Source organism: Frieseomelitta varia, unplaced genomic scaffold (genome assembly GCF_011392965.1).
Source record: "Frieseomelitta varia isolate USP_RPSP 00005682 unplaced genomic scaffold, Fvar_1.2 scaffold_444, whole genome shotgun sequence".
NCBI lineage: Eukaryota > Metazoa > Arthropoda > Insecta > Hymenoptera > Apidae > Frieseomelitta > Frieseomelitta varia.
This window is the reverse complement of record NW_025110195.1, coordinates 91,005-107,417: the sequence shown is the minus strand read 5'-3', so window position 1 is coordinate 107,417 and position 16,413 is coordinate 91,005. Positions and strand designations below refer to the sequence as shown.

Here is a 16,413-nt window from a genome sequence, read left to right as displayed (position 1 = left end):
TTTTGTTCCAAAATTGTAATATTCTCTCAGTTTTAAGTATATTCAAGTATAACCCAGGCAAATAATAAATTTATTACTTCTCGATAATTTCTATCTAGTGATATACCGACGAGTTCAAAAAGAAAGCGACAAAAATTGTTGTATACGGTTCGGTCGCTCGTTATGGTCCGCAATCAATTGCCAGCACAAAGTTAACCTCTTGCGCTGGAATGAGAATTTTTTGTCCCAAAATTATAATATTCTCTCAGTTTTAAGTATATTCAAGTATAACCCAGGCAAATAATAAATTTATTACTTCTTGATAATTTCTATCCAGTGATATACCGACGAGTTCAAAAATAAAGCGACAAAAATTGTTAACTTCTTGCGCTCGAATGAGAATTTTTTGTTCCAAAATTGTAATATTCTCTCAGTTTTAAGTATATTCAAGTATAACCCAGGCAAATAATAAATTTATTACTTCTCGATAATTTCTATCCAGTGATATACCGACGAGTTCAAAAAGAAAGCGACAAAAATTGTTGTATACGGTTCGGTCGCTCGTTATGGTCCGCAATCAATTGCCAGCACAAAGTTAACCTCTTGCGCTGGAATGAGAATTTTTTGTCCCAAAATTGTAATATTCTCTCAGTTTTAAGTATATTTAAGTATAACCTAGGCAAATAATAAATTTATTACTTCTCGATAATTTCTATCCAGTGATATACCGACGAGTTCAAAAAGAAAGCGACAAATTGTATACGGTTCGGTCGCTCGTTATGCAATCAATTGCCAGCGCAAGTGGTTAAAGTCGATCCGAGGGGGAAGAGAAATCTCACCGTGCTCCCACTGCGCCTTCTTCCTCTTGTGATAACTCCTGCGCCAGGGATGTCGCCAGGCCTTCCTCGCGACGAAAGATTTATCCGGCAAGAACGCGGCGAAACTCCCTTCAAGGGTGTCCGGATTTCCGCAAATCGCGTGCGCCGTATCGCAGTAATAACTGCACTTGCCGTGGAAGCAGATATTACCGGCGGGGCTGACGAAGAACGTCTTCAACAGCTCGCCGTCGGCGATTTGATAAATCTCTGTCGTTAGGTTCAACGTTCTGCCGGTGACTGGCATCGCCCTCCGGAATCCCAGTAGCCTGGAAACAGCAAATTGTTCGATGAAGGCAAACTTTTCCACGCTCGTCCTTCCTCTCTCGATTCTAAGAAACTGTACCGATAACGTTGATTTATCGGAAACCTTGTTTCTCACGGATCGTTCTTGTTCTTTTTTTTCTCTCTTTCTCTCTCTCTCTCTCTCTCTCTCTCTCTCTTTAAATAAAGGATCAGGACAGATGGAATATTTGATTACCTGTCCAGGTGAAACGCCGCGATCTCCGCTGTATGCCGCTCGAAATCCGTGAAGTAGAAATGATTCGGTAACGTTTGCTGCTCCCGTGGAAACCTGTGACATTAACAAATATAATTAATTGTAAATAGCTCAGAATTTCCTTTTCTTTTGAATTCGGACATGATAAGTTAAAAATCAAAGATATGAGAATGCTAAGTTAATCGTGTGGTTCATTTTTTATACGTGTAATCTCGTTAGTTTCGCAGTTTAATCAAGTTGTAACCAGCCGGATTATACATTTATGGAATATTTAAATATGCAAGGATATCTAGGATATATGTAATATTTAAAAATATATTATAATATATTTGCACGAAACATATATAACAATAATATATTTTATAATATATTTTATATCATAAACAATAATATATTTTTTTAAAAATATAAATTACACAATTAATAATAACACGTTCGTAGTCTAATTTCTCTCTCTCGTGATATGCTTTCATAATTTAATAGATAAAAATAAAAACACTGCTTTATGATAGCTTGATCCACAGATTTATTGTGATTTTCAATCAGACCTAATAAATTGTATAAATTAAGACAAGTAATGACATAAACTCTTAATCTTTGAGAATTATTACGTTCGTACAAGTGCTAAAATCAAACTGTTTTTGCTTTATATATCAATAATAAAAAATTTCAAGCAGAATTGAATAATAGTAAATGTACTGACAAATATAAAATATAACGAACATAAAGATGTGTGAAAATTGGAAACGACCTATAGTACTTAAGTCTTCCTAAGATAAATAAAATTGTAGTAGATAATTTGTTTCTTGAAGACTGATCATTAATTTTGTACTTACGTGAAATTAAGAGATTAACGAAAAGTAAAGTTGGTCAATTCATATATCTATCGTTCTTTCAGAAGGATTGAATGAAAACTTCGAATAAACAACGTTTAACATATTTTGAGAAAACATGGATTTATATTTGATAAATTATGATGAATCGTTCATTAAAACAACCAATAGAAATTGCAGTGATATATCGTATTTATTCTAATTGCTCTTGGAGCAAAATAAAAACGAGACATTAAATACAAATGAACATAATTTCTTCGTGGAAAAATATGTGGATTTTAAAACTCAAGTTATAATAAAACTTCTTCTTAAAAGTATTTTAATTTAAACCTACTTTTAAATTGTGTTTTCGTTCTTTTTTTCATAAATTTCAAACACCTATTGTGCTTCTTTATATTCAACATACTATACATAAATAATCTTTTGGCGGAATATCTGCCTCATTTGTGACCGACAGAAACTATACTTTAACTATACTAGAACTATACTTTAGTGTTAATTCGACTTTGACCAAAATGTACCATAGACCTTTATTCGAGGTTCCTATTTAATTATTATTATTTAATTTTATTTCTAACAATGCTATTCAAATTTCAATTTCTTTGCACGAGAATAGAATAGTAAATACGTAATAATAGTAAATAGTAAATAGTAAATAGTAATAAATAATAATAGTAATAATAAATAGTAAATAAATAGTTTGATTAATATATTTTCATACAGAGAAAAACTACTTATAGATTAATATGTTTACTTCTGTTACAATTATATATATTTAAATACATATAATTGACAAGTTTTCAAACTTGATTTTGAAACGATTTTGATCTTAAAAACGGTACCCTAATTAAAAAAGTTATATTCTTTTCTTTTTTTTTTATAGAACCGCTCTCTCCTTGATTATAAATATAAATCAATATTAAGACACCCTATATTTTGATTTAGAAATGTGCAAGTTATTTAGAAAACAAAATATACTACATCTGGGTTAAGGCAAGAAATGAAAGTTAACGTGAAATGACGTAAAATGTACATATTTTCTCGCAAAAATATTTTTCGCGATTTCCCTGCTATATCGTGGGACCCATGGGAAATTCCTTGTTTTCCTAGAAATATTTTCCCGTTCAAGGGCAATCGTCAAGACCCAATGAGAATACACAAGCCTCTCCATGTGAAAACAAGGAAGAGAAAGTAATTTCCACTTTCGTGACAATGTTAAATCATTCGGAAAGAAATCCTCTCATAATTGAACATGACATTTTTAATTTATCGTCCTCGTTTTCTATTTTCACCGGCTCGAAAGAATAGCACGCGTTTACGATGAATAATTAAATGAATAAATTAACTCTTCTAGTATTTGATACATTTTCTTTTTAAATTTATATCAGTATACCACACGCTCCAAAATTTAGAGTGTAAAATTTCAAAAGAAATAGTTTCTTTTGATATATTTAAGTAAATATTTTATTCATAACTTTTCATACTACCTAATGAAATTTTAATCGATTATATTTAAAGTTCAAAGTTATAATTATGATATTCTTATTTCTCTGACAAATTTACGAAAAAATTTGTTTCGTTTGAAAAGAAAGAGGTGTAATTAAACTTTTGAGCGAGAATATAAGTATACACATATATTTACCTAATATCTATTTTTCGAACACATAGTACATAGGCGGACAAAAGAAAGTGTAAAACTGATATTTACCCTTTGTTCCATTAAGATTCTATTCCGAGATATATTCATTGCCTATTCGTTATCTATTCTAAATATTTATTCATTAATTTTGTCAAATGCAATTGTATATTGTCTAATATTATTTGTCTTAAATTTTCTTCTATCTGCAATTGTATTTTTAACATCTTCAATAACGAAACCGTGTCAAAGCTGTAAATAACATTTGTTATAAAAAAGAACCTGTGTTATTAATACATACGTTATCAAGTTTTCTTAACAAGCAGGCCATTACTATTCAACTATGTATTAATTATATTAACTTTTCAAAAACATACATACGTCATATATAAATACGTGTTTAGAATCAAAATGAAAAGAAATATACGTGAAGGGTGTAACATGAGGCTCCAAAATAAATAACCATAATATACAATTTGTTTATGGACAGTTTGCCCATAGACAAAACTGGAAAAGATATCAGACATGAAATCGAATAATTATGCGCGAGAATAAGATTATTGTGGTATTGAATAGAAATCTCTGTGATTGAATAGAAATTTAGTTTGTTTATTGTTGACAGACGAATTTATAAATTTAACTACTCACTTCTCTAATATATTTAACCATTCTAATACTTTCTAATATATTTAACTACACTTTTCTGATATATTAATTTCTTCCATCGCGCCAGTTCGAAACGAAGGAACAAATTAAAGAAAAATAAGGGTTTCTAAATTTCGTAATCGAGTTAAATGGAACTCGAGGCGCGAGAGGAATTTCCATCTTGACTTCTGCGATCGTTCATGCTTCTCGAAACATATTTTGCTCGTTCAAGGCCATAGCACGTACAGCTACGCGATAGTTTCGAGTTGTCAGAACCCAGAAGGAGACTATTTCTCGGGAAAACATAACCCAATGGAGAGAAAGGAAAGGAACGTTTCTCTCTTCGTTTTTCTCCTCCTCTCCGGTTTCATCCGGAAAGTCGACGGTGATAAATAAAAAAAAAACCGTCCCCGGGGAATCCTTCTCGTACGTGTGCACCATTCCTTGCAAAATATGGCGGAGGAACAAGAAGCACGGTATCCCTTTGATGTACATACTGACGTTGAACGAGTGCACGCTATCGAGACTTCATGAGAATGTAAATAATGGGAAAGATGTTTGTTCGATTTTAAAGTTGTTTGTGAAGGATATAGACTATTGTCTGGTAAGTATTTGGACAATTCTGAATTATTACAAATACAGGGTGGTTCGTGAGGATTGGGTAAAGAACGATTCTATATGGAAAAATAAGACGAAATTGTGAAATAATATATTATTGATAACGTAATAATAATACTAAATTTTTTTATGCAAGACTTTGTCTTTTGTGGATCATTTCTAGCTGCAGAGTATCTAAATTTTTTTGAATATTAATCTGTTGCGCTGGAAAACGACGAATTACTGTATACAATTTGGTCACTCGTTATGGTCCGCAATCAGCTGCCAAGGCAGGTGATTAAACTGCGTGTATCTAAGTTAATTTATTTCAATATTTAAGAAGGCTAAATATTTAGCATTCTTAAGTGGAAGGGCGCGTAGAGAACCTCCTGTAATCAGCAAAAAAAAGAAATTACAAGGTAAACTACCTAAATACAGTATGATAGGTGTCTCCTTCAACCGAAACAAAAAATCTTTTATAACTCTGAAACTATTAATTTTCCGGCTCATGTTTATTAGGGCTTTTTCTCACATTTTGGCGAGTATACCCTAGAAGTTATGAACCATAACAAGAACTGAAGCTAATAGTAAGATACGTAAATTAATTACACATAATGAAATACAACTTGTAGAATTATTGTTATTCTAGAATTACACATGAACAATATAGTATTTGGGAGAAAGTACAAAGTATATATAAGCTTACACCTGTTTAAGAGAACTGCAATAGGAATAAATTATGTTTACATCAGCATCTCAGTGAAATCTTATTCACGCTTGATTTAATTTAAACTGAATCATCAAATATCGTCTAATATATTAACCACTTTTTAAAAAAGTTATTAATTTTCAAAATGTTTCTTTGCCATTCAAAGTTTCGTTCAATCGTGTAAAATGATTTGATGTAAGGAATTCTGTTATTAGTAAATATTCTGTTCGGATATGGAAGGCTCCGCTGCAATTATTCAATATTGCTGGTGCTTTTCAGTTGCCAGTAACAATAAATATTTATTGATTTAGTTTCGTACGTACAATGTTTTTCACAATCAAATTTTTCAACTTTAATTACTTAGCTCGGTAATATTTACTCTATGACCCTTTACTTTTATTGCATTTTGATGTACAATACCGTTCAAAATTATCTGGACACTTGTTTTTTTTTTTTTCTTCAACAGAATAATAAGATTATTGAGAATTACACATGATCTCTAATATACTGCTACTTACATTAAAGTTAAATATTTAGAAATAATTTTAATTTGCATTTTTATCAATTAGAATATATGTTTTAATACAGTATCGAACAATAAATATGTGAATTTAAGTGTTCTGAGATATATTGAACAATAATGGCTAATGTACCACAATAATGGTTAATGTATTACAGTAATAGCTAATATACCATAATAATGGCTGACATGTCATAATAATGGCTAATATGCTATATTTTAGCTTGTAATATGCCCAAGTATTAATGAATCATTTTATTTCAACTACAGAATTATAAATAGATTGAACTCTATTAATTTTGTTCTTTCTAATCATCACAACTTTCTTTTTATTTTAGTGTTTTTCTCTTATATTTTCTTTTATTATTCCTAATTATTCTTTGTTAGAAACAATAGTCATCAGCTAAACAATAACCTAAGTATCAAGAATACTTAGTAACATAGGATTAATGTAAAAAACCATTGGTCTAAATAATCAAAAAATTATTGTAACATCAGATACCATTTTTTAAGAAAACACTTTTATCAATCAAGCAATTGCAAAAATGAAATCGTACAATTTTTTTATTATCCGCTCATACAACGATAAATTTCAAATTTAAATTCTAAAAACGCCAAACGATTAATAATTGACAGAAAATTTTTTATTTTGTAATCAAACTTTTTTCTTCGCAATAGGCCAAAAAAACACATACATGATCTTCAAATTTATGCAACACTCTTATTTCTCGTAGTTTCTAGTAGTTCTGTAGACGGAACTAAATATTTAATTCTTATAAAATATTGTTATAAAACTTTTTTATTCTTTATAATATTATCTATTTATTTCTGATATTCTTTTTTATCCATAATATCCATTTTTTTATTTCTAAAATCGTTCTAAAATATTTATAGAAGTAGAAATACCAGCCACGTGTTAAAAATCATAAAAATATTTTCAGTCTCACGCATTTCACGACTGAGGTCGAAATCATGAATAACTTTACATGAAATTATGTTTAATCTTAATGCTTGGCAAATTTCTCGCATACTGCGGTTCAATATTCAAACTTTTACAAACTTTCAACTAAAATTCCAGGGGGAGTACTGAAATACTTTAGCTTCTGTCCGAAGTTTTATCAATCTCCTATGTAAATAACTTCCACTAATCATTCACTGGAATTTTAGTTATTAGTTAAAATGATTTTTTATTTTCATTTGATAATTATGAACTGTATAATTGCATTATTAATTTGTTTGATATAATGTATAGTATCTAGTGATTGCGAAATTAATTAACAAAGATTGAGGTTGATGGTAGCAGTGACAAAATTTTCACGATATTGTAATTCCTTTATCGACAAATAAGTATGTTTCCATTCATTAATAAATTGTGAACCTTTATGCAAATTCATATATTTATGATGAAATGAAATTTAAAATACAACGGGATACCAGAAACTTCCAAAATTTCCAATGTTCGAAAAATTCTCCTACTTTCACAATCCTGGATTCATTTTTCACAAAAGTGTTTCTATATCATACAAGTGAGAAAATAAAGATATTGCTTTTCCTCGAAAATGCTACAAATTCAAACTCTCTCTCAAAACATTTCCATGACTGAATCTACCATAAACTTGAAGATTGAATCTTTCCCCTAAACCTTGTTGTAGCCAGCCATACCAATTCCTTTTCGCCGAGTTATTGAATTTGGAATACATCTGAAAACGATGAGAATTCGACTAAAATTTTTTGAACTTTTGTCGTTGTCCCCCTCCCCCCTCCCCCTAATATTTAAAGTTCGATAACATTAGACAGAAAAATCATACGGTAAGTTTTAAAGTAAGGTTAATTATGGTGGACTCAGTTGTGAAAAAATTTTAAATTTATAGCATTTTCGAGGACGAAGAGTATCTTTATTTTCTCATTTGTTACACGATATAAAAGTATTCTTGTTACGAAATTGTAACACGCGATATCATCAATTTTTCAAACATTGAAAATTCAGTGTAAGTGTGTGACAGCCACTGTACAGATTTATTTTACTATCGTAACGAATAACTTTACTCTGAATAATTTGTACATTGCCATGTTTATGTTTTTTTTCCGTGTAAAAGTATAAATGTTATTTATTCGTTAAATACAAAATAAAATCGACAATATATTTTAAAAATATAAGATAGGAATAAATTTATTGGATATGATCTAAATTTTCATGCATTTTCACTTGGTACCGATATTTTAACGTGAACATTCGCTAAATTTTTTATTACTCATCTATAATAGATCAGCATTTCTCAATCTACATATTTATTTGGTTGTTCATTCGTATTTATTTTCGTGTTGCACTTTTAAATATGTATTTTTATTCATTTTGTTTCATATTTAATGAAATATGCAAATAATAAAAAAAAATTTATAGAAGATTTATAGAGGATTTGAATGTAGAGAATATAAGTACAATAATACAACTTATTTTTATAATGTGTTCGTTATAATATCCATAAAGTGAAATAAATCATTAATCATTATTAAAATTTTTTAATTTTATTTTTGAAGGTATGGACTAGAGTCGTTATATATAAATAAATAAAATTATGTACATTTGACAATAACGTTTATACAATATGATTTATGATAAATACTTTATTTATGACAATATCAGTTTTCATTATTTAAATTTAATTGCGAAGAAATATAAAACCATCGATTTTAAATAAAACAGACTGACTCAATTTTACAAAATTCATCAAAAGTTCGAATCATACTGACTGAAAACTCTCAACTTTGCTAAATGGAAAACTTAGATTCTGCAGAAAGTAATATTTAATATTTAATAGCCTTGTTGTTTTTTTTTTGTTTGCAATTACTTACATTAATTCTTATTTAATGATATTTCGTTGATATTTCTATAAAAAGATTAATTGGATCGTGATCCATAGATTGAGAAACGCTGATGATCTTAGATGAATTCTTACTCCAACGCTGTATCGAATATTTAACAGAAGGGCAAAAGGAAAAAGAGAAAGATTCTTTCTCTGATAAAATATTTACTTATGATCTTCGCTAGAGTTTACGAGCCGAATATACTATCATCCATAACACGGTTATCTCGAATCAAAAGTGTTCGTCTGAACTTCCTTCGAGCGAAATCCGATTTAAGGCAAGAGCTGGAGGATGGCAAAATTCGCTAGACTTCGACCTTGAAGTTAATGAAAATCAAATGCCACTTTGTGAAACAAATAAGAATGTTTCAATTCGCAAGTATTCGATGAAGAATTACGGATATTTTAAACTGTTATAACTTTAGAAAGAAAAGTCGTGATGACCTCGTTTTAAAGTACGAAGCTTCCACTTTGACAGCCTTATGTTAGTTTTTCCTTCTTTCTTACAAACATGTTTTTACATCATACAGCAATTGGAAAGAAATGAATGAAAAAAAAAACCTCTGGAAATATTTAAAAAATTGTTTAATGACTGTCATGGTCTTGAAGATCGAAGTTTCTTCTTTACTAATGATTTTTCAAAATTTACTGTTCTTTTTTCGCTATTTTATTGGACTTTGAACATTAAGGTTAAATAAGAAAATGAATTTTCGTTTAACTTTGGTGTTGAAGGTTCAATAAAAATGGCGAGAAAAAATCGAGCAGCGAGTTCTAAAAGGAAATCTTCAATCTTTAAGATTATGATCGATCTAGTCACGAAAAAAAATTTTTGGAGGCGTTTAAATTTTGGCAATTTTTTTCATAAAAATATTCTTGTTGCCAAAGATTTCGCGCCTTAAAATGAAGCCAACTACGTTGTTGCATGATTTTGTTCGAAATTTAAATAGTTTAAAATATCGATAATTTCTCATCAATTATGCGAATACTTTTGTTCGTCTCTGAATATCGTTGAAAGTTGTGAAACTGAGTTTATTGTTCTTCGCGAAATGTCAGTAAAGAAATTCAACGTTCCTCTACGACGTTTTATTGACAGACTTAACGATGCTGAAAAGATTGCAAGAATAGGAATTGTTATCTGAAAGAAGAATAGATAAGAATATACAGATGAATGAATCATTTGATTAATTATAAAAATATCGATAAAAATGGAATTTTTTTATTTAAAGAATGATTTTTTGGCCAAAGAATTTTCAAGAAACTTTTTAAAGTATTGAATTTTCATTATTATTTCAATATTATGCGAAGTGAGGTATTAATAAATTTTCTTCGACTAATATACATACATAGGTTAAATCTATAGTTGTTGGCTGAAGAATGGGGCAAAATTTGGAAAAAAAATATTATTTAAAATTTCAGATGCTGTATGGTTTAAATAAAAAGACACATAGTGTATTCAATTTCAATATAACATTTTTTATTTTAATATTAATATTTTAATTTGATGTGTAAAATAAAATTTCAATTTTGCAATTTTGCAATATTTTTTAGTTATAATAGTAAATTAACAGAATATTTAAAACTGTAATGTAACGTTCATACTAAAATTCTCTTGAACAATTGTAATCTTCTTTTTTGTTCTAAGTATTGCAATTTATCAATATATTTTATTAAATTTTATTAAATTTTACGAGACTTTTCAAATATGAATATTACAAATAAATTTGTATCACAATAATTATATTAATACAATGCTATATTGATGATAAGTGTTCCTTCCAGTTTATTCATATATATATATATATATACATTCTTTTTTTAACTACAATCCTAACACATTAATAAATTAGATTAAAATCATTATTCCTAGCAATAATATTTGAACCAAGTAAAATAAGTTCAAAATGAATAAAATATTTCGACACGAGTAAAAGAACACTTTTAATTACTATTTTAAAAAATTATTCTAACGAGAAAGATTTTCTTCACAATAACGCTTATTTACTATAAAAAAAAAAAAAAACACGTAATCAAGAAATGTGACAAAATCTGTCATCATATTAAAACTCAAAAGAAGTGGAGTTTCCATATTTCAATTTTTTTCTCAATTACTCCATAGCATTATCCCACAAAGGATCACGTTCACTTTCCAAATATTTTTTTCGAAAATTACATCACATATAAATTCCATCCGAGTGGATAACTTAACCTCTTGCGTTAGGCATGACGTGCACGCACGTCGAGAATTGTTTGTTTCAAAATTGTAATATTTTCTCAATTTTAAGTATATGTATTTAACTAAAACAAATAATAAATTTATTACTTTTCAATAATTTTTATTCGGTGATATCATACCGACGAGTTCAAAAAGAAAGTGACAAATTGTATACGGTTCGGTCGCTCGTTATGGTCCGCAATCAGTTGGCACCGCAAATGGTTAACCTCTTGCGCTGGAATGAGAATTTTTTGTCCCAAAATTGTAATATTTCCTCAGTTTTAAGTATATTTAAGTATAACCCAGGAAAATAATAAATTTACTACTTCTCGATAATTTCTATCCAGTGATATATCGACGAGTTCAAAAAGAAAGCGACAAAAATTGTTGTATACGATTCGGTCGCTCGTTATGGTCCGCAATCAGTTGCCAGCGCAAGTCGTTGTTAACCTCTTGCGCTTGAATGACGTGTCACGCACGTTGAGAATTGTTTTTTTTTCAAAATTGTGATATTTTCTCAATTTTAAGTATATTTAAGTAAAACAAAATAGGCAAAACAAATTTATTACTTCTATACAGTGATATACCGACGAGTTCAAAAAGAAAGCGACAAAAATTATTGTATACGATTTGGTCACTCGTTATGGTCCGCAATCAGTTGCCAGCGCAAGTGGTTAATAACCTCTTGCACTGGAATAACGTGCCACGCACGTCGAGAATCTTTTGTCCCCAAAATTGCAATATTTTCTTAGTTTTAAGTTTATATTTAAGTATAACCGAGGCAAATAATAAATTTATTACTTCTCGATAATTTCTATCCAGTGACATCATACCGACGAGTTCAAAAAGAAAGCGACGAGTTATATATTGCATACGATTCGGTCACTCGTTATGGTCCGCAGTCAGTTAACCAGCGCGAGTGATTGTAAAACCGAGGGTGCAAGGCAAAAGAAAAAAAAAAAAATCATCAAGTTTCTACGGGAAACTGATTCCGGGGAGAATGAAACAGGGGTAGTAGTCTCGGGAAGAATTCAACCAAGCAGGCCAGGCTAATTAATACAACGGCGGCGCGGTAATTAGCGCGTAATTTGCATCCGATTAAAAGTTAACTTAGCATCGTAGTAGGGCTGGCAGCCAACGTTTGCCGTCTGACCTTCCGACTTCGCGACATAATTCTGTTTACCGAAAGGCTCCTTATTCCCCGGCGAAGCGGAATTTTCTGCCGGCTGGCACTGCGAGGAAAAGATAACCAGTATTTCGTCGGAATAATTGCGCGGAATAAGACCAGGTTCTCGCTGCTATTTTATATTCAAATGAACCGGTTCGGGCGCGATTTATTCCGGGCGCAAATATTAATTGCATCGTCCACCGCCGAGGACCCGGTGATTTATAGGTCAGATTAGAGGAATTGCTTTACTTCCTGGCCGTCTACCGAAAATCTGGGACGTACGAGCTTCGGTTTTTTTCTACGCTCTCCCCCCTCGCCCCCTCCACCCCCCGTTTTATTAAATTGATTTAAATTAACCCTTTGAACTTCTGCGTCGACTCTACCTCGCCAATTTCTTTTTCACAGGTAATCTTTCGGGCGTGTTGCTTTTTTTTTTTTTTTTTTTTTTTTTTTGTTTGGTCGTTTCGAGGAAAATTCTATATGGCGAAATAAAGTGAAGGGAAATCATTTTTAGAACTTTTGACTTTGGCACCGTTGCACATGTTTCTCTTTCGTTTTTTGAGAAAAATTTTCTTAGATTAAAACACTGAAAATAATTATGTGAATTATTACATAATGTAATTATACAATTAAATGATATATAATTATATTTTGCGTTTCTAAGTAAATTATACTGATAAAATTATAGCAGCGTAGGAACATGCTATGTAATTTATATAAAATAGTTGTTTGTTAACAAAGATCTTTATAAACATTGAATGCAAGTATAAAAAAGAAAACAATTATGAAAACACAGAAACACAGAAACAGTTCATATTATAATATTTTCTTTTTATAATTGTGATGACATAATACCATTTGTTAATTTAAGATAGGCTAACAAACATTATTTTTAAAATGGTAAGAATTAGCAGATGTAGATGAAACAATTTTATTTAATTTCTTTCACAAGACGGCAAAATAAATAAATCGAATCTTTTTGCACATTGAACATTAGGTTGTATTTTAGAAGAAAGAAATCGTTTGAGAAAAATCTAATTTTTATAACGTATTAAAGCTCTAAGATTAACAATCGGACACATAAACAATAAACTTAATGAATATTTCTTCTGTTATTTCTTCAATTCCTTTGGTCATAACGTGTACGTATAATAATTAATATAAAGATATATTAATAATATTAATGAAACAAATCCAATTATTTTTCTACTTTTCCTTTTGACTGTAATATACAGTTAGTAACAATCTACATTAATAAAATCAATAAAATAAATTCTCCAATTAATTTTCTATTTTTCTTCAGCATACATATATAGTAATAAATCACATTAATAATAGCTAGGGATGTTAATGATTAATAATACTAAATAACACAGTTCTGCATGCATGTATGCAGCATAATATGTAACGTTGCAGTAATAGTTTAATCATTGAAATTTTACAATTTTGAAGTTTTTCAAGCAAGTTGAACCTGTCGATAAATAAATAAATTCGAATTTATCCGTATACACGATTTTTCACGGGCCAGCAATTTCATACGAGCCCGCGTATGTACACGCGAGACTTTTTTCGATGCTTGTAAAATCAGTCCCATTAGAATTCGCGGTGCCGTGAATGATTGAACGCTAATTGCGGCTGGGAACTAACGATATAGGTCGATGGTATTGCCGGTCGATTAGTCGAGCAAGTGGTTAAGACGAACGAATAAAACGTCTGACCGGCGACCAGCCACCTCTTTCTCCCAGTCGGTTAAACTAAACGCGCAAACGCTGCAAACGCGGCGGTGAAATTTAATTATCGAAAATATCGGAGCCATCTTTTCGGCTGAGCCGCGCCTCCTCGAGACATTCCGTTTATTAAATATCGTTCGCGGTCCCTTCGCGATGACAAAGTTTGAGAAAGTTGGAGGATGATTATCGAAATTTGTTAGTGAAAACGCGAGAAAAAGGAAGGTGTTTTTAATAATGGAGTACACCGGATCCAGACGCTGAAGTTCCGCGGCAAATTTAATAACGGGGGAACCTCGCTACCCGCGGGAAAGTAGATAAGAAGGAAACTTCCATTTCTCGCGGACCACATAACTAGCAATTTTATTTTTAATAATCGTCCCGGGAATTGTTGCGAAATAAATCGTCATCTACGCGGTTGTAAAGTTGAAAATTGAAGAAATATTCAGTTTTTTTTTTTAATATAATTCAGTTTGTAAGCGTGTAGTCCTTATTTATTTTGATAAGTTTGTTGCAGACGAATTTCAATGAGCTTTACACATTTATTCTTCTAAGAAGTTTTATTACTTTTATACGAAATTTATCTGATCAAGGAATAAACTATTTATTACATTTCTCGGTAAATATAGGCATATTATTTTGTCAAAGTAACATAGTTCAATTCTTTAGATAATTTTTCTTCTTTTTAATGTAAATGTAAAATTTCGCTTTAAACTTACTTTGAGCTTGATATTGAATTACGAAATGGAAACGTGAAATATCTAAAACCCGACCCAAATAAAATTTATTTCTGATTAAATTGGGATTATATTTGTATTAGCTTCTTTCATGATTATAGCTGGGTAATTTCTGATAACATTAAAATTAGATTTCAATTGTTTTGGAATTATGTCAATCACTGATTTAAATTACTAATTTCTAATTTAAATTATTCCGGGGTTATATTTGGATAGTTTCTGATCACGCGAAAATTAGATTCCGAGGTACGCTTCTAAAAGTCGATAAAAACATGAAATTTCGTGTCGTGGCTGTTTCTCTAAAATTATTGAATTTATCATTCGACAGTTTTCTTAAAAACTATAAAATAATATCAATGAAATTTTGACTCATCAAATTTTATCATTGTAAAATAATTTTATTAATACTACAATTAAAATGTTCGATCGTGCCGCTGTTGATAATATTTCACGTTTGTATTTGTAAAATTCTTTTGTTATCTGTTTGTTTTACAGTTGATAAAAGTAAATAATTTTAGTTTGTTAGATTAAAGGTTCAAATTTTATAAAAAATTTATTCGAATTTGATGTTCGTTCGTGGCTTATTTCGATACATAATCTATCCTTTCATGATAAAACAATGAAGAATTTGTCAAAAATTGAACAAGTCTGAATCTTTCAAAAGTGGATTATCCTATTAAATAATTAAACGATGAAATTGTTTGTAATTTAAAAAACGAACCTCTCAGAAGCCACGTTATTCAATTCCATTTTTTTTTTTTGTTAATTAACTTTTAATTCTGTAAATATACAATCACAATATTATTTTTAACAAACGGATGACTTACTCTGATGAAAAAGGATGACATAAAAGTAAATTTAGAAAAACATGTGTATAATATTATCACTTTTCTGTATTTTCTTATTTATGGAATTGATAAGTATGAAAAATTGTACAATTAAATACACTGAACATCTCTATCCGTATTAAAAAAATTCATTATTTTCATTCAATACTTTCTCAGGCTAGATATTATTTTTCTTTTTTAAATAAAATTCAACTTTATATCCACAAATATATTTATTTAGCTAGCAAAATAAAGACAAAAGAATCGTACAATCTAACAATGCTAGCTACTGTTATTTTCATTACAAATATTATTAATATTAAAAATATTATAATTTTCATCCAACAAATTATCACCAATACAATTTTACATTTAGAGATACAGAAGCAGCAAGATTTCGAAAATTTGTTCAATTTGATACATTGAAACTATTCTTTTCATTCGCCCCTGTTCCATCCCGCAGAATCACCGTCCCTTTTTCAAAAAATACAGAAAACCGTCCAGCCTCGAACGATCGAAAATCACCGATCAGATTCAACGAGCAGAACTGTTCATCTGACCGAGAGCTCCAAAAAAAAAAAAAAG

At 29.9% G+C, this 16,413-nt stretch overlaps 1 protein-coding gene across 1 annotated transcript in view; it reads right to left on the bottom strand.

Annotated features, from left to right (window-relative positions):
• LOC122532263 (extracellular serine/threonine protein CG31145) overlaps positions 1 to 16,413 on the bottom strand; it is a 50,936-nt gene that overhangs the window by 14,978 nt on the left and 19,545 nt on the right. Inside the window, exons 4-5 of the mRNA XM_043660875.1 lie at positions 1,336 to 1,428; positions 819 to 1,123 (exon numbers count right to left, since the gene is read on the bottom strand). Coding sequence (XP_043516810.1) covers positions 819 to 1,123; positions 1,336 to 1,428 — 398 coding nt within the window. The remainder of the gene's footprint in view (positions 1 to 818; positions 1,124 to 1,335; positions 1,429 to 16,413) is intronic.